This window comes from Lingula anatina, chromosome 4 (assembly GCF_051362555.1).
Source record: "Lingula anatina isolate TDL-2025a chromosome 4, LinAna3.0, whole genome shotgun sequence".
NCBI lineage: Eukaryota > Metazoa > Brachiopoda > Lingulata > Lingulida > Lingulidae > Lingula > Lingula anatina.
This window is the reverse complement of record NC_141770.1, coordinates 15,386,697-15,413,742: the sequence shown is the minus strand read 5'-3', so window position 1 is coordinate 15,413,742 and position 27,046 is coordinate 15,386,697. Positions and strand designations below refer to the sequence as shown.

Below are 27,046 nucleotides of genomic sequence, written 5' to 3'. Positions count from 1 at the left end.
TTACTTTGGGGAAGGAATTAAATAGCAACAATACTGTACATGGTGACATAAACCTGACGTACGTTCCCTAAGTGTTCTTTGAGCATTCATCTGTTAGCTGAGTGAGGTCCTAAACTAATAAGGGTGAGGTTCCCTCTTTATTTACTATAACTTTTCAAAAATGATAAACACAAACCAAATGCAGCAATCCCACAGTAGAGATCAGTTAGAAAGTTTAAAAATTGAGACCTGGCATTGTTTGAGATGGGGGGGGTCCAATTACAAGTCATTATATGTTTGAACAGCCTTTTTAGTTAAAGGGAATTAAATTAAATTTTTAGGGGCCAAAATTTGCAATGATGTTAGACATTTAACCCCCTATTTAATATAAGTAATGATAAACTTTAAAAAATAACCACTGGCATAAAGATTAACATAAGAAAAGTCATTTACTAAAAAAGATTTATTTTACAAGTTCCATTATGGTTATTATCAAACAAGTTTTTGAAGAATGTCTGGACTCATTAGTCCCTAAATAAATCCAAATTGTTTTTCTATCATGATATCACAAAAAGTTACACTTTCTTTGTATTAGTACTGATCACTAGATGTCACAGCTGATCAGTTAACATACTAATAAGACACCTGCATTAAACTGATTAGCCAAGAACAGCATACTAATATGACACCTGTGCACAGTAATACCTGCACTAATTAGATCAGGTTTTATGATGAAGACTGACAAAAATTTGGCAAGACAAAGAACATGTAACTGTCTGTAATATGATAAATTAAAAAAAATACAAACAATCAAATAAGCTGTAATTTCCCAAAATTTATCCATTTTCATCTCTGGCTTCAGATGTGGTCTACTTTCCTCAATACTAATGGGCTTCAATAAAAAGACTGACGCTAGTTTTTATTTCAAGTAAGGCAAACCCCAGCACACTACAGACTTCAATACTGTTTAAAAACTGCAGGTATAATTTCTGTAATTGCCTGAATGTCCAATAATGAAGACAAATAATTGCTAGCAAAATGCAGAGTGAAAAAATGAGCAAAGACAAATTCTCATAATTACTTTCAATTAGATTCGGTTTGCATAGCATAATGAATAATTCTAGTGCCTTTATTTATTAGTTCTTCAATTCCTATATTCCAGTGTGGTGTGCAATTCTTTACATATCTCACGTAAACCTTATTACACTGCAGATTTATCAAGCCTTTCTGATACTAAAACAAGCCACCAATTGAAAAAATTAATTAATGACCCAATGCAGCAGTGAGATCTGTTTGAAGAACTTACTCTGCACTCAACCTGTACTGTCAGAGAGAGAAACCCCCTTCATTTTTAGAAAAAGATATCATACTCGTATATATTGAATCCGTTAACTATTATGAGCTGATACGTATCATCTCTAAATGCTTCTTTTATGGCAAATAGGCATTCATTTGGGGTTTTCTATGCCTATCTAGATCTAAACATCATTCTGTTAACATGTCCACGTTCTCTCCATGGTTTTAAATAAACTCCACTCTTTTCTTTGCAAAATTGTAGATTAACTCCTAAAACTCAGATTTTGTAGCAAAGCTCAGTCGATCTGGGATTATTTCTTCAGTATGTTTCTGAAGGCATTCTACCACCATCTTTTGTGCTTGATATCATGAGAGCAATCTTCTCACAGCACTGAGCTGGAATTCTAGAGCAAAGCACTTTCTAATCTTGAGACTATGGGCAATAAAGCATTCAATATAGGTGCACTCCAAGTCGGCTGCATCCTCTGTAACATCAACTACTATGTCGAATGACCATTCATACCAATATTGCCATTCAAGGTAAACTTGGATAAAATTACCAAGTCACACTTCTTGCCGATGTCATGATCTCAAGAGAACTTTTAAAACAAGATAACAATCACACCATCCCCTGGTGCCATGATTTACATCATCAATTCATCTTTGAGCGTTTTCGAGCAATGGCGTCTTCCACAGCTTTTAGCTGTTTCAAAAGTTCTTCTCTCCTCGAAGACGTGCTCTTCTTTGATGCTTTGGCTACCACTGGAGCTGCAGTGGAGCCTCCTTGTGGCACATTGTTGCTAGACGCCGTCTTAACAGGCTTTGGAGGCTGTAGAAGTGGTTTCTTGCTCTCAATTTTCATGCTAACCTTGGGTATAGAGGGTTTTGCCTCAGCTGGTTTCTCTGGGGCTTTCGGAGGAACTTTCACAGATGCCTTTGAATCTGAAATCACAAATATCTCACCTGCTCAAAATAGGGTACTTGGAAAATTGTGAATTTTTAAAAGATCCTTGACAAATTATATTTTTACTGAAGATTTACATGACAAGTGCATCAGAGGTTCCTTAGATGAATCTCTTCAGTGAAAATCAGGATCTAGGTTTTCCATCATTTGCACCTTTTAACTTGAGATCATTAGAATCATCATTTAGAATGTTTCATTAATTATATAACTTCACCCTATAACTTCACCAAAGTAAAAATAATGTGAACGAAAATTAAGTTTCGACAATCTTGAAAAAAGACAAAAATTTATCTTAATTTTCTTTAGCCACACATAAAATCTAGAAAGTAAGTGACCACATGAAATCTAGAGACTAGAGAGTAAATGACCACAGATATCACCTTTTGGTATTGGGGCAGCTTTTACAGGAGGTTTGGCAGGCGTGGGCTTCTTGGCAGGAGGAGCACTACTGCCCTCTGCTGGTCGTTTCAGACCTCCCTTGTCCTTTGGCTGAAAAAGGAAAAAAAAAAGATTATTTCTAATGTTCAAGACTAAAGGACAGTATACATGATGTGTGATGGAAAAGATCAGTATTTTCAAAATTTGTATCAAATTCCATTATTTATTTTTATCATTTATCTATTTTATGAGGGGAAAGCGGGACATCAAACCAAATGACGGAAAGTAGTAAAGCTTTTACCTTCATTTGCACAGAGATACAATGATAAATTTGCCTTTCATAAATGTGCAAGATCAACTTCTTCACTTTTTTATCAATGCAAGAATAAGTTAACATAAGCTTTTTTATCAATCTACAAAGTTACCTTGTTCACAAGGGTTAACTTAATCTGTTGCTTTTGCCCTATCATCTTCATTGGATCTTTGGCTGTTTTGACCACAGATGTTGATGACGTCACACTGGACTTTGTCTTTGAACTGTCCACTCGGTCACCTCTTCCTGAAACTGGCTGGAGTGGTGGAGGCTGAGCCCCACTGGACATCTGTGCTGGTGGTGGTCCAGTTTTTGATAATGTTGTGGGTTTGGCCATTTGTTTTGACTTGTCTTTCTTCTCTTTTTCTCTCCGAGGTGGCACTGGAGGTCCTCCGGCTGGACCGCCAGTAGATGGCGCTGGAGGTACCCCTCCAGGTGGTGGCCTCTTTGTGACATCTTTATTTTTTCCTAGTGTGAGAATCATTGGAGGTCATAATATTTTTCAGCAGGCAAGGAATGCAGGCAATTTCAGTGATTACAAACAAAATAAAATAGATCAATGACTGACATAAATCATACAAGAGACTAAATCAAAATCTAAACTAACACTTATGACATGTTTTCAACTCCAATAATTCTGTCCTTTCTGTATCAATTTTTATGCATTTATATGAACAGCACTAAACTGTTCATCAATAATCCCCACCTTTCTTAGGCCCCTTTCCCATGTCTTTGTATATGTTATCGGAGTCGGCACTTCCACCTGAGCTACTAGAAAATGTACTACTGACAGATGATGCACTGCTGCTACGACTGCGTGATCGTGATGAAGAAGAGCTGGAGCTGCTATAAGAGGAACTGCCACTTGGACTGTGAGTTTTCTTCTTAGTCCTGAGACAAAAGAAATTTTTCATAATTCTAATTTTAAAGCTATTCGCCACCCAGTGTAAAACCAGTTATTGCTTCTGCAAACGAGGGAGGTTATCTTAATGGTTATTAGTGGTTGCTTAATTTGTTTTTTCTATGGACAAAAAAATTCAAAAAAGTTCTTCATAAATTTTGAAGAAATTTTAATGTTAGACATTTATTCAGGATGGAAAAAAAGCAATTACAATTTCAACTGGATCCAAGTGTCTATGTATTTTTCTCAATTACATTTTGCCCTAGTGATGGTCTGCACTCTAGATTCTGACATCTACTGGAGTGCTGACAGGTCAGGTTTTAGGAATGTTTTTGTGCCTTTTTAAAAGTTTTTGAGAACACTCAGAGTTAAGTACTAGTTTCAATATGAGCCGTTCACTGTATGCAACATACAGGAGCATAATTATATCGAGGCAAATCCAAGATATAATTTGCTCTTGTACGTCTCATACAGTTGATGATGAGTAGTTGTAACTGACTTATACCACTGATGGCGCTTCAAACAATAGGATGAACGCACCCAAGTGAATGAAAAAACAGGTAAGCCTGCATGGGAAATACAAGTCCAATTATCCTATTGTTCCATCAATGGTATAATAGTTGGATACCAGCATTATAAGAAAAGTCTCTGCGATGTGCAGTGTGCAATGCAAGTACTCACCTCGGGGGTCCTTTCTCCTTTTTCCTTCCTCTTTCTGTTGGTCCTGTCTTGGCCCCTGGTGGTGGTCCCAATAATTTCTGTGGCTGAGATGGCGCCGAACCAGAAGTTGTTGTTCCACCACTAGGTGTCACTGGGGGTGCCCATGTGGGGCCCACCAGAGGTTTTGCTTTCTTGTCTGGAGATTTTGTTGTCGTCTTCTGCACAGAACTCTTTGGAGCCTCACTAATTGAAAATCATCAGTTACAATCCATTAAACTATTTGGTAGAATGTAGAAAATTATAGTCAGCTTGGAAACAAACTTTTGCAGACAGGGTATAAATCATTATGACATAGAACAGTTATGAGAACAGCACAGATCAAAAACATCCAAATACAAGAAACCAATAACCAACATGGTTAATACAGTTAATCAGAAAATACTAAAGGTAATTGGAGTTGCTATCAATTTTCACATATAAAAAGAATATAAGGTGAATCTCCAAACATAGAAATATTAGACGCCAACTTTTCACATATCCATAGTAACACCAAACTATATTAACTTACTGTTAATATATATCATTTCATATATAAACTTATACAACATTACCCAGGTTTTGGAGCAGGCAGGGGCTTTTTCTCTGTTGGGGGTCCAGGCACTGCTGCTTTTTTACCTTTTGGTGTTGGAGAGCGTGAATATGATGAACTTCTGCAATATTCAAAAGGGATACTTCATTTCATTTCATGGCAGCATTCAATCATTACCACATATTTTCAATCATTCAATCATTACCACATACTTTAGACTTTTCAACCAATTCTTAGGAAAAAGTTGTGTAAACAGAAAAACAAACTGATATTCCAGCTACATAAAAGGAAAATAATACGATCTTTCATGCCCAGGTAAAATATCTTATGGATTATGTGAAGAATATCCATGAAAGCCATAGCCTTAAAAATTGCCAAGCAAAAAGGTTCTTTGCCCTTGTCACCCACCTTGAACTAAATGAAGATGACCGGCTATATGATGAACGACTTGAGACAGAATATGAAGATGACCTTGACCTAGATCTGAAAGAAAATAGTGCACCACAGGTCATCCCATCACTCATGCAAAATCAGAAAAAGAACAAAAATCAGACAAAATCAAGAGGGTCAGAGCTATCTCCTGGGTATGAACCACCAGCTGCACTTTGTACATCTTTAGGAAAATGGATCAGATTTTTTTTAGAGCAATAGCAAAATGGTAAGTTGTTTAAAATTGAACTTTAAGTGGGCAAATTCGAAATTTTTACTGTTAAGAGTAAAATTCACCAGTTTCTTTCTCTCTTATCAAAGTACATCAAAATCAAATTTATAGATTGTAATTATGTCGCTCAGCAGGTTGGAACATGGTGCTCTTGGCGATTGAAGAAAGTGTTGAAATTTCAGTGAAAATTTAATTTGTGTGGAATATAAACCCCCCAGAGTGCATTGTGGATCCTTGGTATGTCCAGCTCTAGGTTGGTGATACAACAATAGGGTTATCAGTAAAACCCCTTTACACTGGACAACATCCTATCTGCATCCTTTGTGTGACCATGAAACTGGCATAGTTGAGGTTGTAGAAAAAAGGCACAAGCATTGCCTTGGTAACAGAATGAATGGTCATTGATTGGCCAGTTGTTGGCATGTAAAGAATATTTTTTTACTCTCAAACAGGGCCGTACTACATGAGGCAAAAAGGATGTAAAAGGGGGCTTAACTGTTTCTTTTTCATACAGTGTTTCATTGCATTGGGACAAATGAATAAATAAACAGAAGAGGATTAAATTCCAGTGAATGAAATTTAACACCTATACCTCTGGAAATGACTGTTCAAAAAGAAATAACCTTATTGTTTTGCTTAATGATATGAAAGAAACTATACCACCACCACAGAAAGCAGAAAATTGTGGGGCAAAATACTGCAAATTTAAACACATGACTTCAAATGAACAAATATTTTGTTAATTTTTAATATGATCCATTTCCTCAACTAACAGAGAGTTTTTATGTTGTTCATTCACTGTTGTGGTTATGTAGAGGAATATACAAATATTTAAATGTCTTTGTGCCATATACTGTCTACAGAGAGATCCCACTGCACAATTAAACCACAGATACTTCCATTTGGTTGCTTACCAGTGTATTTCTTGCCAAAACACATCATCTAATACAGTAAAATGGGTTTTGCATTGTCTCTTGCGCAAAAATGTTAGATGTGGTGGTCTAACTTTGTACTACCAGTCTCAGCAGGGTAACTGTTAACTAACAGCTTACCACTGGAGGTCAACCCAAGGAAACATGATTAAAAAAAAAGGCATAATATTTACTGCAACCCACTGATATCAGTCAAAAAGATGGCTGACCCAAGTTGAGTGAAAACAAACCATGAATGTAGTCTAACACCAACCTTGATGATGAATACGATGAGTAGCTCCCAGACCTGTTCCTCCTCCTTCCCCGCGACTGAGGCTCCGGAGACCCAGGTTTTCTCTTTGGAGATTTTGACCTGGTAAAACAGAGAAAAAGTTCAGTGAAATAGGGTTGGGAAAATAGTCTAAAGATGGTTCAAACAAATAAATAAATTACTTCCAAAGAAACTTGTCATGTTTTTCCTATGAGGCATGCTATTTGCACTGACCACATATCTGATTTGTTGATGTGAGCTCCATCTATCTTCAAAATCAGCAAGTCAAAAATCACATCAGTCAAGGTACTTTTATGAAGGGTCAAAATTTTACTAATTTAAAGTCCAGTTCAAATGTTGAGTAGAGTTTATGAGGGCAAAATAAATTATTAATTAAAACAGCTCAATTATAAAGCTAATAAAAATATACAGTGCAAGTTCAGATTAAAATCCAGTCAATTCAGCAATATAACTTTCAGAAATTCAAAGTTTTAGGCTTCATTCACATGCAATGTCTATTTTCTAAATTCTATTTTCTATTTGCGGTATGTCTTATGATCACCGTCTGTGCCCTGAATATCCCGCGGCGTAATTACTGGCAGCGCGAGCCAGTTACTATAAGTTACTATAAGTAACTGGCTCGCGCTGCCAGTAATTACGCGGCAGGATATTCAGGGCACAGACCGTGATCATAAGATAGCGCGAATAGAAAATAGATTTTTAGAAAACAGACATTCCATGTGAACGAAGCCTTAAGTTCTTTTTTAAAATCTTAATGTCTTGAGTCTCTATGATTTTCAAGTGCATTGGAAGACTGTTTCATTCATCAGGGCCATAAACTTGTAGAGCTAGGTCAGCAGAGGTTTTCAGCCATGCCTTGCTGGTAAAACCACATCTAGTCCATACTGAGATTCTTTTTTCACCAAAAAGTCTTTTTACAAGGGCCAAAGACCATAAATATATGAAAAATAATCTTTCCTTTAAATAGGTTTTCAAACATCATCTGACAAAACATTTTTTTTCTTTTTCTGAGGTAAATCATTTATTCACAAACCTCATCCAAGGATCTCTCCATTCATCTGGCTTATTATTTTTGTTCCCCATTGTCTCTGGAGGTGGTTTACTGTCGGGCAAAACTCTCTGAGGTGGTGGATTTGGCTCCCGTTCTATGCGCTCACGGACACGCTCTCTGTGTCTGCGGTGCTCCCTTGGCCTGAATTCAAAGAGAATAATTTTTTTGAGATATCAGTGAAGAAGAAGTAAAACCAGACAAGGCTGGCAAATATACAGACATAAATGTCAAAATACAGATTCAAAGGCATCTGGAAAAGAAAAACGGCATGAAAATTCTTTAAAATATCAGCAATTTTCACCTCAACAACAGGAATGCCCATTAAAAAAAAATTGTTAATTTGTGAACAGTGACCAAGGTTTAACTTATCTCATTCAGTATATGAAATGATATGAAGATAATCAGATTAAGCAAACAGAAGTAAATTCTGCTTGTAATCAGAAAAAAACAGAAGGAAATAAGAAAGAAAATCTTAGGAAATAAATTGGTACCTGTGAGGAGATGGACTTCTCCTTCTCTCCCTTCTCCTGTCACGATTCATAGGTGGGTAGTCATGCCCCTATTTAGAAAAAAAATAACATTTTGTTAAAAATGAGTGTTTTTCTCACAGCATAAGGTCATGGGTGAAAAAAAAAAAGAAACAAATATATTAAACGTGTTCAACCAGTTATTCATTTCTAAAGAGATTGAACTTGTTTCTACACATGAGAGATGAGAAAATGATCTTGATTACATGGCTGACTTGTTGACGTGAGTTAAGTGGTGAAGGGCTGAAATGGTGTGCCTCATAGGAAAAACAAACTGCTTTAAAACAATTCACTTTTTTAAAAACTTTTTTTAAAAACAAAAATGAATATACTGTTCCAAGCATAATTTTTGTCACATTTAAAACAATTCCCTGTCTCTAACCTACTTTCACTAGCCACATCAATAACAGAGTGCAAGTATATTTTAATGAATGTTATTTGGTTAAGTTTGCTTAAATTCATTGCTACATATTTCCACTTGCATTAAAGAAAACATTTAAATATCATGCACTTTTTTTGTTGCTGAAAAGTATACAATACTCAACTAAATTTATATATCTTTCATTTTTCTGGAAACTTCTACAAAATACTAAATCACTAATTTATACTGCATTCAACCTGTTGAGAAAAATTACAATCTATGAAACTTTTTAAAGGGGTTGTTAGTTTCTACTTTGACAGCATGAGTCTCCATCTCTATCACGAGCCAAAGTGACTAAACAAGGCAGCAAAGCTGTCAAATGTACAGACAAAAAACAACAAATAAAGATGCAAAATAGGTCATTTTGTCAATTTTGATGCAATAATAAATAATGCTTATGTCAGTCAACACTGAATTTTAATCTTGCACAACAGGTAACATGGTCAATAACAGGAGCGGACCCAGAGATATTTTCTGACAGTATTACAAAGTATCTATGTTGATCCATCCTCCATTTTGATGGTCTTCCAACAGAAAAAAATAGATACCAGTCAATATAAACTTAATAACCTGACTGTCTTCAGGAAGACCCAGAAGATGGTCCACCCCTTCAATAAAATTACAGTTTCAGGACCATGAGAGTTCAAATTCACATTATGAAACTCTCAATATTTGAAAAATGATGACAGTGCATAAAATAATATTACATAATGTTTAAAGACATAAAAAAACAATACAACTGCTTATGTGGAAATACAGAAAATGTGCAGAGCCCCAGGCAGATGAGAGTTAAAAGTCACAAATGCAAGTGTTTGAGAAAAAATTATAAAGGAAAACATAACAAAGCTAGAAAAGCACTTTGAGAGTGCAGACCTCTGCCAAGGCAGCAATTGTTGATTATTATTGATAATTGATTGATTATTGTTCCAGACCACCACCAAAAATTAATCATTGTCCTCTTTGGCCCACTTCCGACAGTTCCTGAAAATTTCTGCAAAATCAGTCCATAACTTTTTGTGTTATGTGGATGACAGACAAACGGGGGTGAAAATATGACCTCCTTGGCAGAGCTTGAGGTAAATATAATTCCAATGAAGATGCTATTCAAACTTTTAATCTTCCAGTTTGATATATATATATATTTAAAACTTATTTGCAATATTAAACAAAATTTACCTGCATAATTATCACTGCTTCCTTATTATTAATCTAGCAGAGAGCTTTACCTTTGGGAGTTTACAGGGAAATATCAACAAGTGTGCTTTATGTAATCTCATTTAATGGCCTATTAAGGCAAATGACTTTATAACTCTGAAATTAATCTAGTGATACCCAAGGGTAATTTACAGACTGACCCACTCAAAGGTCTTTAGGCCCATAAGTCACACTTTAAGAAAAGCACAAAACCATAATGCCCAAAATAGGAGACTACCAATCCTGATGCAATAATACATTATGTTTAACTGCACAGTCAACATCAACTTATGCACAACAGGTAACACAGACGAAATTAAAAGCATAAGGCTTCAGGCCCATCGGAGTTCAAGTTTATACTTAGAAAGTGCCAGAATGAGAAAAATGAAAATTTCTCAAAAAATGCATAAATTCAATAAAAATGATAATCCAATAGAGCTGGTTTTCTCATATGAGCTGAAGGCCAATCCTAAAAATCGTACTTGTAAGTTTAAAATTATAATAAGTAGCACAGTTTTCTTTTCATAATGTTTGCAGTAGCAGTGCAAAAAGATTGTTGTCAATTTTGATGTAACATTACATAATAAATTAAAGAATAATTATCACCAATTTTTGTTTACTGACTATAAATAGGATGGACATGTAGAAAATATGATTACCATTCGGCTTCATGTCCATGGGAGCTCTGAGTCCCACAATGAATATGCCAAAAAGATAATGAATATTACACTAAAATGTATAGCTTCCAGAAAAAGAAGCCAATTAGACTGCTTTTCCAACTCAAGCTGCATTTAGTCCTGTGTTTCTTTTTTGAAAGTTTGACAGTCATAAGTAACACAGTTTTCCCATAATGGTCATCAAGGCAGCAGCACCCAAAATTGTGTTTTCACCTATTTTGATGCAACATTACATAATGCTTAACGGCATAATGACCATCGATTTTTAATAATAAAATATAAGTGTCATGAATTTTCAGAAAATGTGACTAGCATGGGTCTTCAAGCCCGTGGAGGTTCTAAGTCACACCTTGGAAATGCCAATATGTGAAAAATTACATTTTCACAAAAAACTGTTTAATTGCCAGAAAAATTTACCAAACAGACTGCATTGCCTACTGAAGCTGTATTTTAGACCCATGTTTCTTTCCTGTAAGTTTGAGAACAGTAATTGACACGATTTTCCTTAAATGGTCATCATGGGAGCAGTGCCCAAAACAGGGGTTTCTTCAAATTTTGATGCAACATTACATAATGTTTAACAGCATAATGACCATCAATTTTTAATTATAAAATATTAGTATAACGCATATTCAGAAAATGTGACAAGCAAAGGTCTTCAGGATCATGGAACTTCAAAGTCATACATTGAAAATGCCAATATGTGAAAAATTAAATTTTCACAAAAAAACTGCTTAACTACCAGAAAAATTTACCAAACAGACTGCATTGCCTACTGAAGCTGTATTTTAGTCCCATGTTTTTTTCCTGTAAGTTTGAGAACAGTAAGTGACATGACTTTCCTTAAATGGTCATCATGGGAGCAGTGCCCAAAATAGGGGTTTCTTCAAATTTTGATGCAATATTACATAATGTTTTACAGCATAATGACCATCCATTTTTCATAATAAATTATACCTGTCATGGATTTAAAGAAAATGTGACTAGCATGGGTCTTCAAGCCCATGGAGGTTCTAAGTCACACCTTGGAAATGCCAATAAGTAAAAAATTAAATTTTCACAAAAAACTGTTTAATTGCCAGAAAAATTTACCAAACAGACTGCATTGTCTGCTGAAGCTGTATTTTAGACCCATGTTTCTTTCCTGTAAGTTTGAGAACAGTAATTGACATGATTTTCCTTAAATGGTCATCATGGGAGCAGTGCCCAAAATAGGGGTTTCTTCAAATTTTGATGCAACATTACATAATGTTTTGCAGCATAATGACCATCAATTTTTAATTATAAAATATTAGTATCATGGTTATTCAGAAAATGTGACTAGCAAAAGTCTTCAGACCCATGGAACTTTAAAGTCACATATTGAAAATGCCAAAATGTAAACAAGACAGCACTGTTCTGAAATGGGTTTATTTCCATTTTTAACACTATTTTAACATAAAACAAAATAAACAGTTTACTGCCATTTTTATATGACCAATGAAGAAAATTGATGAGATGGGAAAAGTATCAATAGAACAGTGTTAAATGTCCAATTTCCTCCATTCTGAGATTCTGAACATAGTGGATGATTGAATCTGACAAACTGCAATGATATGAGTTTATTTCCATTTTTGACACTTTATTACACAATACATGATAACAAGTTTACCATGTTTTTTACATAATCAACTAACAATGTTGTAAAAATGCAGGAAATATCAAACAAACACTTTTAGGCATCTTATTAGTTAAATTATGAGACTGTTAACATGCTTAAGAATTGAATCTGAGGAAATGTGAAAAAAAACAGTATAACTTCTAAAATAATGGCCCGATTATGCTGATTTTCGAACTCAACCTGCGTTTTAGTAAGATTGACCACTCCTGTGAGTATAATTACAATTGGCCAATCCGTTTTTCTAATATTGTGTTATCAGTGTTGCATTTATATTGAAAATAGTGAAAAAACAGCATAAATTCCCTCAAAATAGCCCAATCATGCTGATTTTCGAACTTGACCTGCGTATTATGAATATTCATCAGTTCTGTAAGTTTCAAGTCAAAAGGTAAAATGGTTTTCCATTTATCGTGTTATCGGTGCTGCATATATGCTGAAAAAAGTGAAAAAACTGCATAAATTCCCTAAAAGTGACCCGATCATGCTGATTTTCGAACTTGACCTGCGTATTATGAATATTCATCAGTTCTGCAAGTTTCAAGTCAAAAGGTAAAATGGTTTTCCACTTATCGTGTTATCGGTAAAAGTGCACGGCGACGGCGACGACAGACGCAGATGATGGCTATTTGTACAGACACATCTGTGTCTGTACATAAAAAAGATGAAGTTAGGACTTGGATATCTTGCTTCATATTACGTACCCTGGGGTAATATTCCTGAGGCGGTGGTGGCAAAGGCTCCCGACTCCAGCGTACTTCAAAGTTCTCGTACGGATGGATGTCTAGTTCTTTTGTATAGTAAGGATCATCAAACCTACAGATTAAAAAAAATAGTTGATTTTTCACTTGCATATTGTTACCAACCTAATCTCAATATGCTTCAGCAAATTCTACAATTTTTCAACAGAAATCCCACAGTAAGTAGTACAATTTCTTAAGCACTATTACAGGTTTTTATCTGATTTCTAATTTTGCTTGTGACATTTAGTTTTCAGGAGTAGACTTTCTTAAAGAACACTACTTCAAAATATCTGAGATGAAAAATATCCAAATGAGTGAAGCTTAAAAAAATTGTTTTTCCATATATATTCATATATACTATTTAGTATAAACTGAAGGCATTATAAATTAAATTTTCAACCCAACTCCACTGTAAATAATGGTGTTTATCATTTGAGACACCTGTATAACTTTTTAATCTTTAAATCACTGCAATTAAGCTCATTATCCATCCCTCCCATATAAATGCAATAAAAATTCTGTTAATAATGAGATCAAATGTGTTCCCGATTTACCTTATTACTAAATCTCCCCAAAAATACCTAGTATTTGTCATCATAACCTGCCCATACCTGTGTAAGTCTACTTACATGTCATCATAGTACGGGTCTGGCTCAAATCTTCTCCTGTCGTTTTCTTTATTCATCTCCCTGTCTTGATCCTCTATACTCAGTGTGAGGCGCTTCTCATGTAAGTTCACCTCTTGTTCTTTCTTTTTACTGGCCTTCTTCATCAGCTTGAATCAGAATAAAACTGACAATAAATATCTTAAGTTCCAGTTATGTGACAGATGTTGATCATTTGGTTGTCTCAAGTTATCCTTTTCTCTCTGAAAATACATTTTTAGGAATACCATCTTCTAAATCCTAATACAATATTTTAGAGCAATGTGACAACTACTTGTGCTGTAATATTGCATTAAAGCCAGTAAAAAGTTAATCATCAAACAGTCCAGTTTAATTCACTTAAAACAGCAAGCATGTGAGACTGTGGTTTAAAAGCATATCTATACACGGTATTTTGTGGGCTGAAGTTCAGTAGGGGAAGTAATATGGCATATTTGATGGAGCTGATGCATATTTTTCCCAGTCTGCAATGTCAGTCCAAAGCAATCAGTTACTGTATGAATTGGGATAGAAGCAACGGAAAAATTTCAAAGTGACTTGTCAATTCAGGCTATTAGAAATTTCAAAGGCTGTTTTAGATTATTTTTCCATTAAATTACAGATTTTATCTTTGGGAAAGTCAATTATTGTCAATTATTGCAAATTTGGCCATATAGTTTTCTAAGGTCTGCTGGTCCAACCGACCAATGGGCTTAAAAGTTTTGGGTACCCCATTTAACCCATATACACAAAAACTCCCATGTCCTTGTACCTCCTTGGCTTGCCTCAGCCCTCTTTCCCAGGCACTCTCTGTAGCAGGTTCCTCCACTGGAGGGGGTGGGGGAAGTTCTTCCACTGGATTACCCTATATGATACAGAACAGTAATATTAAGAAGACGTAAAATAAATCAAGCCAACTAAACATATTACAGGTAAATAAATATTATAATAATAAATATCATCAAATAATTCATGGAAAGGTATTTAATTCAATTTACCAAACATTTTTTTACAAAAACTGATGACTTTATTTGCAACTAGACATGGTAGAACTAAGCAGGACTTCATATAAGAAACTAATCTGAAATCTATGCTTAAGTAGCATATATATGAATTATACATCAAACAAAAAGTAAAAATATATATATATTACAATAATACCTCCTGTCCCCGGGGTCCCTGACCCCCAGGCTGCCCCAGCCTCCCTGGGGGGTGAAACCCTGGTCTTTCTATCAGGGAGTAGTTACCTGGAAGAGAAGAAAAATAACAGATTCCAAATAAACAATAATACTGAATGGCAACCAAATACAATGCACGTTTTCAAGCTTTTTTTCCTAATTTTACCATTGCTACTGCTTTTGATATTTCTACTATTAATTATAATGGTGAAACAAGGCAGCAAAGCTGTCAAATGTACAGACAAAAAAACAGAAAATAAAGATGCAAAATAGGTCATTTTGTCAATTTTGATGCAATAATAAATAATGCTTATAATAGCACTGTCAGTCAACACTGAATTTTAATCTTGCACAACAGGTAACATGGTCAATAACAGGAGCGGACCCAGAGATATTTTCTGACAGTATTACAAAGTATCTATGTTGATCCATCCTCCATTTTGATGGTCTTCCAACAGAAAAAAATAGATACCAGTCAATATAAACTTAATAACCTGACTGTCTTCAGGAAGACCCAGGAGATGGTCCACCCCTTCAATAAAATTACAGTTTCAGGACCATGAGAGTTCAAATTCACACTATGAAACTCTCAATATTTGAAAAATGATGACAGTGCATAAAATAATATTACATAATGTTTAAAGACATAAAAAACAATACAACTGCTTATGTGGAAATACAGAAAATGTGCAGAGCCCCAGGCAGATGAGAGTTAAAAGTCACAAATGCAAGTGTTTGAGAAAAAATTATAAAGGAAAACATAACAAAGCTAGAAAAGCACTTTGAGAGTGCAGACCTCTGCCAAGGCAGCAATTGTTGATTATTATTGATAATTGATTGATTATTGTTCCAGACCACCACCAAAAATTAATCATTGTCCTCTTTGGCCCACTTCCGACAGTTCCTGAAAATTTCTGCAAAATCAGTCCTTAACTTTTTGTGTTATGTGGATGACAGACAAACGGGGGTGAAAATATGACCTCCTTGGCAGAGCTTGAGGTAAATATAATTCCTATGAAGATGCTATTCAAACTTTTAATCTTCCAGTTTGATATATATATATATATATATATCAAATACTAGGTATTTTTGGGGAGATTTAGTAATAAGGTAAATCGGGAACACATTTGATCTCATTATTAACAGAATTTTTATTGCATTTATATGGGAGGGATGGATAATGAGCTTAATTGCAGTGATTTAAAGATTAAAAAGTTATACAGGTGTCTCAAATGATAAACACCATTATTTACAGTGGAGTTGGGTTGAAAATTTAATTTATAATGCCTTCAGTTTATACTAAATAGTATATATGAATATATATGGAAAAACAATTTTTTTAAGCTTCACTCATTTGGATATTTTTCATCTCAGATATTTTGAAGTAGTGCTCTTTAAGAAAGTCTACTCCTGAAAACTAAATGTCACAAGCAAAATATATATATATATATATATATATATATATATATATATATATATATATATATATAATATTATTTAAAACTTATTTGCAATATTAAACAAAATTTACCTGCATAATTATCACTGCTTCCTTATTATTAATCTAGCAGAGAGCTTTACCTTTGGGAGTTTACAGGGAAATATCAACAAGTGTGCTTTATGTAATCTCATTTAATGGCCTATTAAGGCAAATGACTTTATAACTTTGAAATTCATCTAGTGATACCCAAGGGTAATTTACAGACTGACCCACTCAAAGGTCTTTCGGCCCATAAGTCACACTTTAAGAAAAGCACAAAACCATAATGCCCAAAATAGGAGACTACCAATCCTGATGCAATAATACATTATGTTTATCTGCACAGTCAACATCAACTTATGCACAACAGGTAACACAGACGAAATTAAAAGCATAAGGCTTCAGGCCCATCGGAGTTCAAGTTTATACTTAGAAAGTGCCAGAATGAGAAAATTGAAAATTTCACAAAAAATGCATAAATTCAATAAAAATGATAATCCAATAGAGCTGGTTTTCTCATATGAGCTGAAGGCCAATCCTAAAAATCGTACTTGTAAGTTAAAAATGATAATAAGTAGCACAGTTTTCTTTTCATAATGTTTGCAGTAGCAGTGCAAAAAGATTGTTGTCAATTTTGATGTAACATTACATAATAAATTAGAGAATAATTATCACCAATTTTTGTTTATTGACTATAAATAGGATGGACATGTAGAAAATATGATTACCATTCGGCTTCATGTCCATGGGAGCTCTGAGTCCCACAATGAATATGCCAAAAAGATAATGAATATTACACTAAAATGTATAGCTTCCAGAAAAAGAAGCCAATTAGACTGCTTTTCCAACTCAGGCTGCATTTTAGTCCTGTGTTTCTTTTTTGAAAGTTTGACAGTCATAAGTAACACAGTTTTCCCATAATGGTCATCAAGGCAGCAGCACCCAAAATTGTGTTTTCTTCTATTTTGATGCAACATTACATAATGCTTAACGGCATAATGACCATCGATTTTTAATAATAAAATATAAGTGTCATGAATTTTCAGAAAATGTGACTAGCATGGGTCTTCAAGCCCGTGGAGGTTCTAAGTCATACATTGAAAATGCCAATATGTGAAAAATTACATTTTCACAAAAAAACTGCTTAACTACCAGAAAAATTTACCAAACAGACTGCATTGCCTACTGAAGCTGTATTTTAGTCCCATGTTTCTTTCCTGTAAGTTTGAGAACAGTAAGTGACATGACTTTCCTTAAATGGTCATCATGGGAGCAGTGCCCAAAATAGGGGTTTCTTCAAATTTTGATGCAATATTACATAATGTTTTACAGCATAATGACCATCCATTTTTCATAATAAATTATACCTGTCATGGATTTAAGAAAATGTGACTAGCATGGGTCTTCAAGCCCGTGGAGGTTCTAAGTCACACCTTGGAAATGCCAATAAGTAAAAAATTAAATTTTCACAAAAAACTGTTTAATTGCCAGAAAAATTTACCAAACAGACTGCATTGTCTACTGAAGCTGTATTTTAGACCCATGTTTCTTTCCTGTAAGTTTGAGAACAGTAAGTGACATGATTTTCCTTAAATGGTCATCATGGGAGCAGTGCCCAAAATAGGGGTTTCTTCAAATTTTGATGCAAGATTACCTAATGTTTTGCAGCATAATGACCATCAATTTTTAATTATAAAATATTAGTATCATGGTTATTCAGAAAATGTGACTAGCAAAAGTCTTCAGGCCCATGGAACTTTAAAGGGTTTGCTTCATGCCGTCAGAATGGCCTGAACGGAACATATTCTTCAGAAAACATGCCCAACTAACGATATCTTTATCCAAATACACAAATTAAAAGCTCATTTGGTAAATTTTTGGCTTTAAAAAACGTCCTATTTGCTCGGCCTGGGAGTTAATGAGCTACGTGGTCACGTGGTCCAATGACGACAATCGAGCCACTGGAGAACAGAGCGTGCTTAGCAGTCAAACTGAGCTGCATTGTCTACCTGTAAGATGACTTCTCTGGCGTCTGATAAAAGTTTATACTCATTCAAATCTCTTACCCGAGGGGTCTAAATCCTCGTGAAGCTGTGTAAAACCATTTCCCGTCTAGTCATTTCTTTAACAAGCATTTCATTATGGTTATCCCAAGTTGTATAAAACACTGCATTTGAATGAGTTAAGGGAAATGTTGATTATTGCATATGAGGTCCATGTTATTTGTGAAATTCAATTTATTTTATTAAACCGCTGACACTCCGTCTTGCATACTTTTATTAAACTGAGGTAAACAATGCCCGTTACCTTTACAAGTCCTATCTTAATCATCCATCTACCTGGAACTTCCTTTACCTCTTAATTAGAGGGTTAAATGGCATTCAATTTGCCTTGCTTGTATCGAACGCACTCTCTATCTAAGCTTTACTCCAGTTATCTCAGGTAAAAATCTACCTGTGCGTTAGTTACAAAGCGCAGCTCCCGTAGACCTGGGGGTACTAGATAAAATCTGAACACCAGGTTTATCGAGGAGCTAGAGAAAGAAAGGAAGAATTTTTCCTGCACAACTTCATAGGAATTTTAACTCGGACTTGATCCAGCTTAGACCTCCAAACTAACAGGGTGACATGGGCAATTTTCACAAACAAATCATAAAACTATATTTCAGTTAACCGCCTTTAAAATAAATATACCGTTCTGGGTAAATTAAAATAGTTATTAAATCGCAAGAATATTTTTGACTTAAATGATGATTTTATTATTAATGGAAATTAAGCTACTATATGAGGTACATTTGCTGTGATTACACTGTCCTTCATGTTTTGCGTAAGTCTACATTTTGCTGTATGTGCTTGTAATCTTTTTAAATATGTGCGTACAATTTTTGCAGGTCTGGTTACCCCCCTGTTATGTGATGAGAGTATTAATTTGGCAATTAGTTCCTTAGCTTATTTGAATAGAATTGCAGTGTAAAATGTTCAACAAGATGTTGGCGAAATAGCCCATTACTCTTTGTAGGTATTTCCCCCGTCAAAGTTTGTCTAAAATTATCTTTCAATCTTTACTCTTTCAAAGACAGTATAAAGTTACCTGACATATTTTCGTGTAAACTTAATGACAAGCCAAGTGTCTCCAGTTCATTCCGTACTCAATTTTACCCAAGCAAATTTTTTTCTTGAGTAGATCTTTATAGCACGGTGTTATAAGCTTACAAATTTGCAAAAAAAAAATTGCGTACTGACGCAGAATTTGCGTTTCAAGTTATAAAATAATCAATCTTTTAAATTATTTAATATTTCAGATGAAATAATCTTCAGAAACAAATCCTCAAAGCATAAACGAATTAGGATAACGAACCATTTTATTATAGCAGTTCCCATTTTTTCTTTAATATAACGCTCTTTTTCCTGTTTTTCCTCAACACGTTTTCTTCCACGGAAGCTTCAAGATACCCTGAGAGCAATTTCTTTTATTAATGTTCGCGACCGTGTTTGAACTTAATTGTTTAAGTATTGATATTTAACGTCATTTACAAATACCAAAAAAATAACCCCATGAAATAAATGAGATATATTGAAAAATATGAAAGCCCACCAAGACTAGTTTCATACCTGTTATTACCTGGGTTGGGAATTGCAGCTGTGCATAATTAACAGGTTTGTTGTAAACGAGCTTTTGGTCAACTACAATGCATTTAAAATGCATCAGCAATCAGTAAGTTTGCCAACTGATGATAGTTAATCTGAAAGACTACCAGCTCTTGATATGATCTAAACCACCTGAGGTGACCATGATCTAGAGCATCGCAACTATTGTCACCGAAGTTAGTAAGTAAGTCACGGAAGACCGTCACAGACAAAGAAAGAGCTGCAATTTTGGTGAATCCCACGGCAACACACCGAGGCATAACGAAAATTCCTCAACTCCGTTCAACACAACTTTCCTTAACTTCTAAACTTCCTAACTATGCACCATGCAGCTCAGTTGAGTCTCATAGACCTTTATCGTGATTGTCGTCACAGTACCACGTGACCCAGATCTGTTGCTTCATTTTTGCATATTGAGGTGAGGTTTACTAAAACGCTTTTTTTTCTACTAATAGATTGTTTTTATAATTTTTAAATGGCGGGGATCGATTAAAACATACCTCTAGTGTATAGATTGAGTGCTGTATCTTCAAAATTCGAGAAATGGATTTTTACATGAACATTGTCCTTTAAGTCACATATTGAAAATGCCAAAATGTAAACAAGACAGCACTGTTCTGAAATGGGTTTATTTCCATTTTTAACACTATTTTAACATAAAACAAAATAAACAGCTTACTGCCATTTTTATATGACCAATGAAGAAAATTGATGAGATGGGAAAAGTATCAATAGAACAGTGTTAAATGTCCAACTTCCTCCATTCTGAGATTCTGAACATAGAGGATGAATGCATCTGACAAACTGCAATGATATGAGTTTATTTCCATTTTTGACACTTTATTACACAATACACGATAACAAGTTTACCACCATTTTTACATAATCAGCTAAAAATGTTGTAAAGATGCAGGAAATATCAAACAAACACTTTCAATTATGAGACTGTTAACATGCCTAAGAATTGAATCTGTGGAATTGTGAAAAAACAGCATAACTCCTAAAATAATGGCCCGATTATACTGATTTTGAACTCAACCTGCATTTTAGCAAGATTGACCACTCCTGTGAGTACAATGACAATTGGCCAATCTGTTTTTCTTATATTGTGTTTACGGTGTTGCATATATGCTGAAAAAAGTGAAAAAAAAGCATTACTTCCCTAAAAATTACCCAATCATGCTGATATTCGAACTTGACCGGCGAATTATGAATATTCATCAGTTCTGTAAGTTTCAAACCAAAATGTAATACAGTTTTTCACTTATCGTGTTTACAGTGTTGCATATATGCTGAAAAAAGTGAAAAAAAAGCATAACTTCCCTAAAAATTACCCGATCATGCTGATTTTCGAACTTAACCGGCGTATTATGAATATTCATCAGTACTGTAAGTTTCAAGCCAAAATGTAATACAGTTTTTCACTTATCGTGTTTACGGTGTTGCATATATGCTGAACAAGACAGCACTGTTCTGAAATGGGTTTATTTCCATTTTTAACACTTTTTTAACATAAAACAAAATAAACATTTTACTGCCATTTTTATATGACCAACTAAAAAAATTGATGAAATGGGAAAAGTATCAATAGAACAGTGTTAAATGTCCAATTTCCTCCATTCTGAGATTCTGAACATAGTGGATGATTGAATCTGACAAACTGCAATGATATGAGTTTATTTCCATTTTTGACACTTTATTACACAATACATGATAACAAGTTTACCATGTTTTTTACATAATCAACTAACAATGTTGTAAAGATGCAGGAAATATCAAACAAACACTTTTGGGCATCTTATTAGTTAAATAATGAGACTGTTAACATGCTTAAGAATTGAATCTGAGGAAATGTGAAAAAAACAGTATAACTTCTAAAATAATGGCCCGATTATGCTGATTTTCGAACTCAACCTGCGTTTTAGTAAGATTGACCACTCCTGTGAGTATAATTACAATTGGCCAATCCGTTTTTCTTATATTGTGTTATCAGTGTTGCATTTATGCTGAAAATAGGGAAAAAACAGCATAAATTCCCTCAAAATAGCCCAATCATGCTGATTTTCAAACTTGACCTGCGTATTATGAATATTCATCAGTTCTGTAAGTTTCAAGTCAAAAGGTAAAATGGTTTTCCACTTATCGTGTTATCGGTGCTGCATATATGCTGACAAGTGAAAAAACTGCATAAATTCCCTAAAAGTGACCCGATCATGCTGATTTTCGAACTTGACCTGCGTATTATGAATATTCATCAGTTCGGTAAGTTTCAAGTCAAAAGGTAAAATGGTTTTCCACTTATCGTGTTATCAGTGCTGCATATATGTTGAAAAAAGTGAAAAAACAGCATAAATTCCCTAAGAGTGACCCGATCATGCTGATTTTCGAACTTGACCTGCGTATTATGAATATACATCAGTTCTGCAAGTTTCAAATCAAAAGGCAAAATGGTTTTCCACTTATCATGTTATCGGTAAAAGTGCACGGCGACGGCGACGACGGCGACGACAGACGCAGATGATGGCTATATGTACAGACACATCTGTGTCTGTACATAAAAATGAAACACAGTGCTTTTGATAGTTGATTTTTCAGCTTATTGTATAGCATAAATAAATATACGTCATAATATATATTATTTTGGTCAAATATCAAACGTTTCCTTTACTCTAGCTGCATATTTAACAAACCCTTTTTGCTCACCTTTGTCATTGACCCCAGGGTGAAGAAATCGACAAGAAGGGCCCCATGTGCAGTGCCCTCTATTGAAAAAACGACACATCGGCCTTACAAATGGCTTTCTCCCATCAGGGTCCTTTATTTCTCCTTCTTCACAATCTTCATCCTAATAGAGTTAAGTAAAATTTTTCATCAAAGTATCCACGGCAAAACACAGAAAAATACAAGTTCAGCATCAGGGGTTTCACCAGGATTTGGGGAGCAGGGAACCTAAAATGTTGATCTGTTGTTATTTGTTCACCTATTTACAGATTCACAACTAAAATATATTGTCATTCTCAAAATTTTTATAAGCTGTCCAGCTGTCTTTGTATTTAGGCCATCTTTTGAAGCCAGTGGCTGTCCAAATGGCGACAGGATGGCTCTCTGGGGAAACCCTTGCCCGTCATAAAAATCAACTATAATCTACTCAAATAGTTCTCTTTTTATCAATTTTCCTTTTTCATCTATTAAATCTATAACATTTACATTTAAAATATTTGTGATCCATATGTGATATCTGAAATGTTCATATCAAATAATATTCATAAGTGCAAATATTCTACTATTTGATGAGCTCATGTCTGAATGCATCAGTTGTCTGCAATGGGACGAGTTAATTGAATTCATTTGAACTTTTCGCTATGTATCATCCAGCACTGACCTCTATCTCACCCTCGTCTCCAGATCTTGCTTCTCCTTCTTCCTGCAAACAAGTCAACAAACTTCTTAGTTTTTATTTTCTTACTGAAACATAGTCAACATTAATTTTTCTTTTTTCCAGGGTTTCATTAAATAATCGCAAGATAATCATAAGATTTTCCTCTAATTACTTTTTTTACGTAATATAAACTGTAGATTTTTAACCTCACCTCACTTGAAAGATACCAAACTAATGAAGGTTACTTGTTACTGCTACAGTAATAAAAACAATTAATTGTTTTTTTGGTACATTCCGTGAAAATCTCAATGTGTGTAAAAAATATTGATAATAAAATGACACTGACAAAAAAGGACATTATATTATTAAGCAATAAGTTACCATTTACCAGCAATACTACATTAGAAAATACTACTAAAATACTCAAACTTAAACATCAGTAAAAAATATTATCAATAGTTTTTTTTAAGTTTATGTACATTCAAAGAGAGCTTGTACATTCTAACTGAAATTCTGCCAATAAATACCTTTTCTTCTCCCTCTTCTTCCGATTCTTCACCTTCCTCTTTTCTTCCAGTGTCATCCATTTCTTCCTTCTGTCCATCCACTAACATCCCACTCTCACTTGCATGCACATCCACCACATCTTCTTCAAAGTCCAGCTCAACGTGATCCTCATTTAAATCATGTTTCAAAGGGTTGTCTTTCCTCTTAGCTTTTACATCAGTTTGGTGCTGTGTGGCATTTTTCTGATCCGTCCCCATTTTACCACTGTCTTTCTCTTCCTCAATTTCCCCGCTATCTGAGCTTTCTCCCTCTCCATCCTCACCCTCTGACAGGATTGCCTGATTACACCCACTATCTGGGGCCATCCCTGTGGTGGAACCACCACCATCTCTTATCCCTGGGGTGGCACTGTCACTATCTCCATTGATACCCAACCTTTCTATACCATAATCACTCTGTGTTGGAGGATTTCCCTGTCCCTGGTTTTCAGTGTCCTGTTTGATAATCGCACTTTGAGAATCATTTTGATTACTATCACATATCTGGTCAGACAGTCCACCCCTTTCCTCCTCCTCAATGTCCCCCTGCTGTATTGAGGAGTCCTGAGAAATATCCTCTGTGGCATCTCTTTCTCCATAGAGCCCCTCCCCTGTCAGAGACTGGGACTGAGACTCCTCTGGGTGGGAGCCAGGGGCAGCACCACCAAAATAACCCTCCCATGGCAAAGACTGGGACTGAGAGTCCCCAGTGAGTGACCCAGGGGGGTCACTTACTCCAGAAATCACAGAATATGAAGGGATCCCCTGGTTGGTGCTATCTGCAGTGAATTGTGAGTCCTGTGTGCTTTCTTCTGCGTCATCCACCTCACCCGTGCTCTCGGTTTCAGAAACCTCTTCAGTGCTGTCCCGTGTTGCTTCTCTGTCTGTGGAATCCTCCCCAAACACTGGCTGGGCAGCCCCTTCATTCTGATCTGCCTCGACTTGCAAGGCTGACCGTGACTGGTCAGCCTCAATTTCTGAAGCTATTGGTGATTGGTCAGCTTCAGTGTGTAAATTGACCTGGGACTGATCAGGTTCTACTTGCAACATTGCTTGTGATTGGTCAGCCTCAGTTTGGGAAGTCAGCTGTGCCTGGTCAGCCTCGCTTTGCAACAGGAGATGTGACTGGTCAACTTCAGTCTCAGGCGCCTCAGCACTGCTGGACACCAGTCTACCATCATCAGTCTGAGAAGGGACGCTCTCTTCTGGAGGTAGATATAGTCCATCTGCTCCTTGACCAGCAGACTGGGGTTGGCTCACATCTTGAAGTTGTTCCACAACAGGCACTTGTCCTTCTGGATTATCTTCTGAGGTAACTAACTGGTCCCCCTCCACATCAGAGGCATCATCTTCTGCACCAGAGCCAGCCTAGAAAATAAATCAAATGTGATTCAACCTCAATTAATCCAGATTTTTTTTATTATTGAATACCTTAACTGTAACTGCTAATGTTTATAGACAAAAACATAAATTTAAGGGATCACTGGTACTATGTTAAGGTTGTGGGCTCTGATAATAGGTTTATGGGAGTCACTCGTAGTGTGAAAGGTAATGTGTCGTGGAGTAGCATGCTGTACAAGGAGGGGCATTGTTATCAATAAAATTTCTTGTTAATTAATAATTACTTAAGCTGGATTTTTTATTGTGATGTAAGTTTATCAGAAATTATAATTTCATCAATTTTCAAAATAACTAGTCTAGTGACTAGAAAAAGCCATACTGTATTGATTTTTCTCACTGTATCAGACTGGACATTATTGAGATTTACTGGTCTAAAAAGATCAGGAAAAATGCAAATACTGCAACCACTGCTGATCGCCTTTGGTGTTGCTTTAGGATTAAAATATGTAAATAATATCATTATCTTATCTTTAAATAAATATGAGACATCTCAATTAAGAGTACAGTTCTATGCTACCTTTCGTTAGTTCTTTAAACACAGAGTAATGAATTGATGATACAATACACATCTAAAAAACACTGAAGGAAATGTTGTCCATATTTTACAACAAGTAAAATATGTAAGTTTCTGCTTTTAAAATGCTTACTTTATTCAACAGCCTACACTGGATTTATTTTAAACTGTAGTAGACCATAGTTTTGGCTTAAAAGTTCAGACCAACTGTCCACTTTCATTGCTTTTGTAAGACAGGTTTCACAAAGGTTTTCTTTACCTGCTCATCCTGGATATCCTCAGCCCCGCTGTCCTCTTCTCTCCCTGCATCCTCCTCTTCCTCATCCCTGACCCCCTGCTCAGCCTCTGGGTCAGACTCTCTGGCCTCCTGTGCAGCCTCAATGCCTTCCTCCAAGGACAGGTTTTGATCTTCTGGGGCTTCCATGCTACAGTCTAAGGATGAACAACAATAATAAAGTTACATATTCGTTTTTTTTTAACAAAAATGTTTAAAATAAGCAAATGGATTAAACTTGCCAAACCCTTTTCCTGTGACATCATCTCCTGACTGACTGAAAGAGTCCAGGTCAACAAAAATAAAATGAAACCTAAAAAGTCAGAACCAAGACCTTGTTCGTTCTTGCATCACTCTCGTCCAATGTATCCAATTAAGTAATGACTAGAATTTCAAAATCAACTTTATATAAGCAGTAAAAGAAATCAACTGCCCTATACAAATCGTCAATAATACTTAATTAACTTATCATGAACATTAGAAGACTACAAATGATGAAAAAATACAATGGATTAGATACCCATCTTCAATAATATACCTTGGCAACAACTCCCTGGGACGACAACTGAAATTTAAGATAACTGCATTTGATTCTCAAGTCGTCAGGATCAGTAAATGACAATGTCCGGCTTGATTAGATCTCAAGTTAACACAGGATCGCGAATAATAAGGAAAACCCACACTGCAGTATGCATCAATCTCCAGTGTTCGCCATGTCTTTTTCTTGATTGGATGAAAGACTGCATGTGATCATTGACACGAAAGTTCTC

The 27,046-nt window shown here is 35.3% G+C and overlaps 1 protein-coding gene across 1 annotated transcript; it reads right to left on the bottom strand.

The window, feature by feature from the left end:
* Window positions 1-424: 424 nt before the first annotated feature.
* LOC106165228 (uncharacterized) lies at window positions 425-27,006 on the bottom strand. The gene is made up of 19 exons (XM_013543342.2): window positions 26,815-27,006; window positions 26,262-26,434; window positions 24,070-25,455; window positions 23,546-23,587; window positions 22,867-23,008; window positions 15,020-15,105; window positions 14,631-14,723; window positions 13,844-13,989; window positions 13,176-13,287; window positions 8,487-8,554; window positions 7,978-8,136; window positions 6,927-7,025; window positions 5,489-5,563; window positions 5,103-5,201; window positions 4,513-4,734; window positions 3,637-3,821; window positions 3,043-3,398; window positions 2,620-2,728; window positions 425-2,217 (listed from the first exon to the last, which is right to left on the bottom strand). Exons 2-19 carry the CDS (start codon window positions 26,424-26,426, stop codon window positions 1,928-1,930), a joined length of 3,834 nt encoding a protein of 1,277 aa, XP_013398796.2. The 5' UTR covers window positions 26,427-26,434; window positions 26,815-27,006; the 3' UTR covers window positions 425-1,927.
* Between the last annotated feature and the right edge of the window lie 40 nt (window positions 27,007-27,046).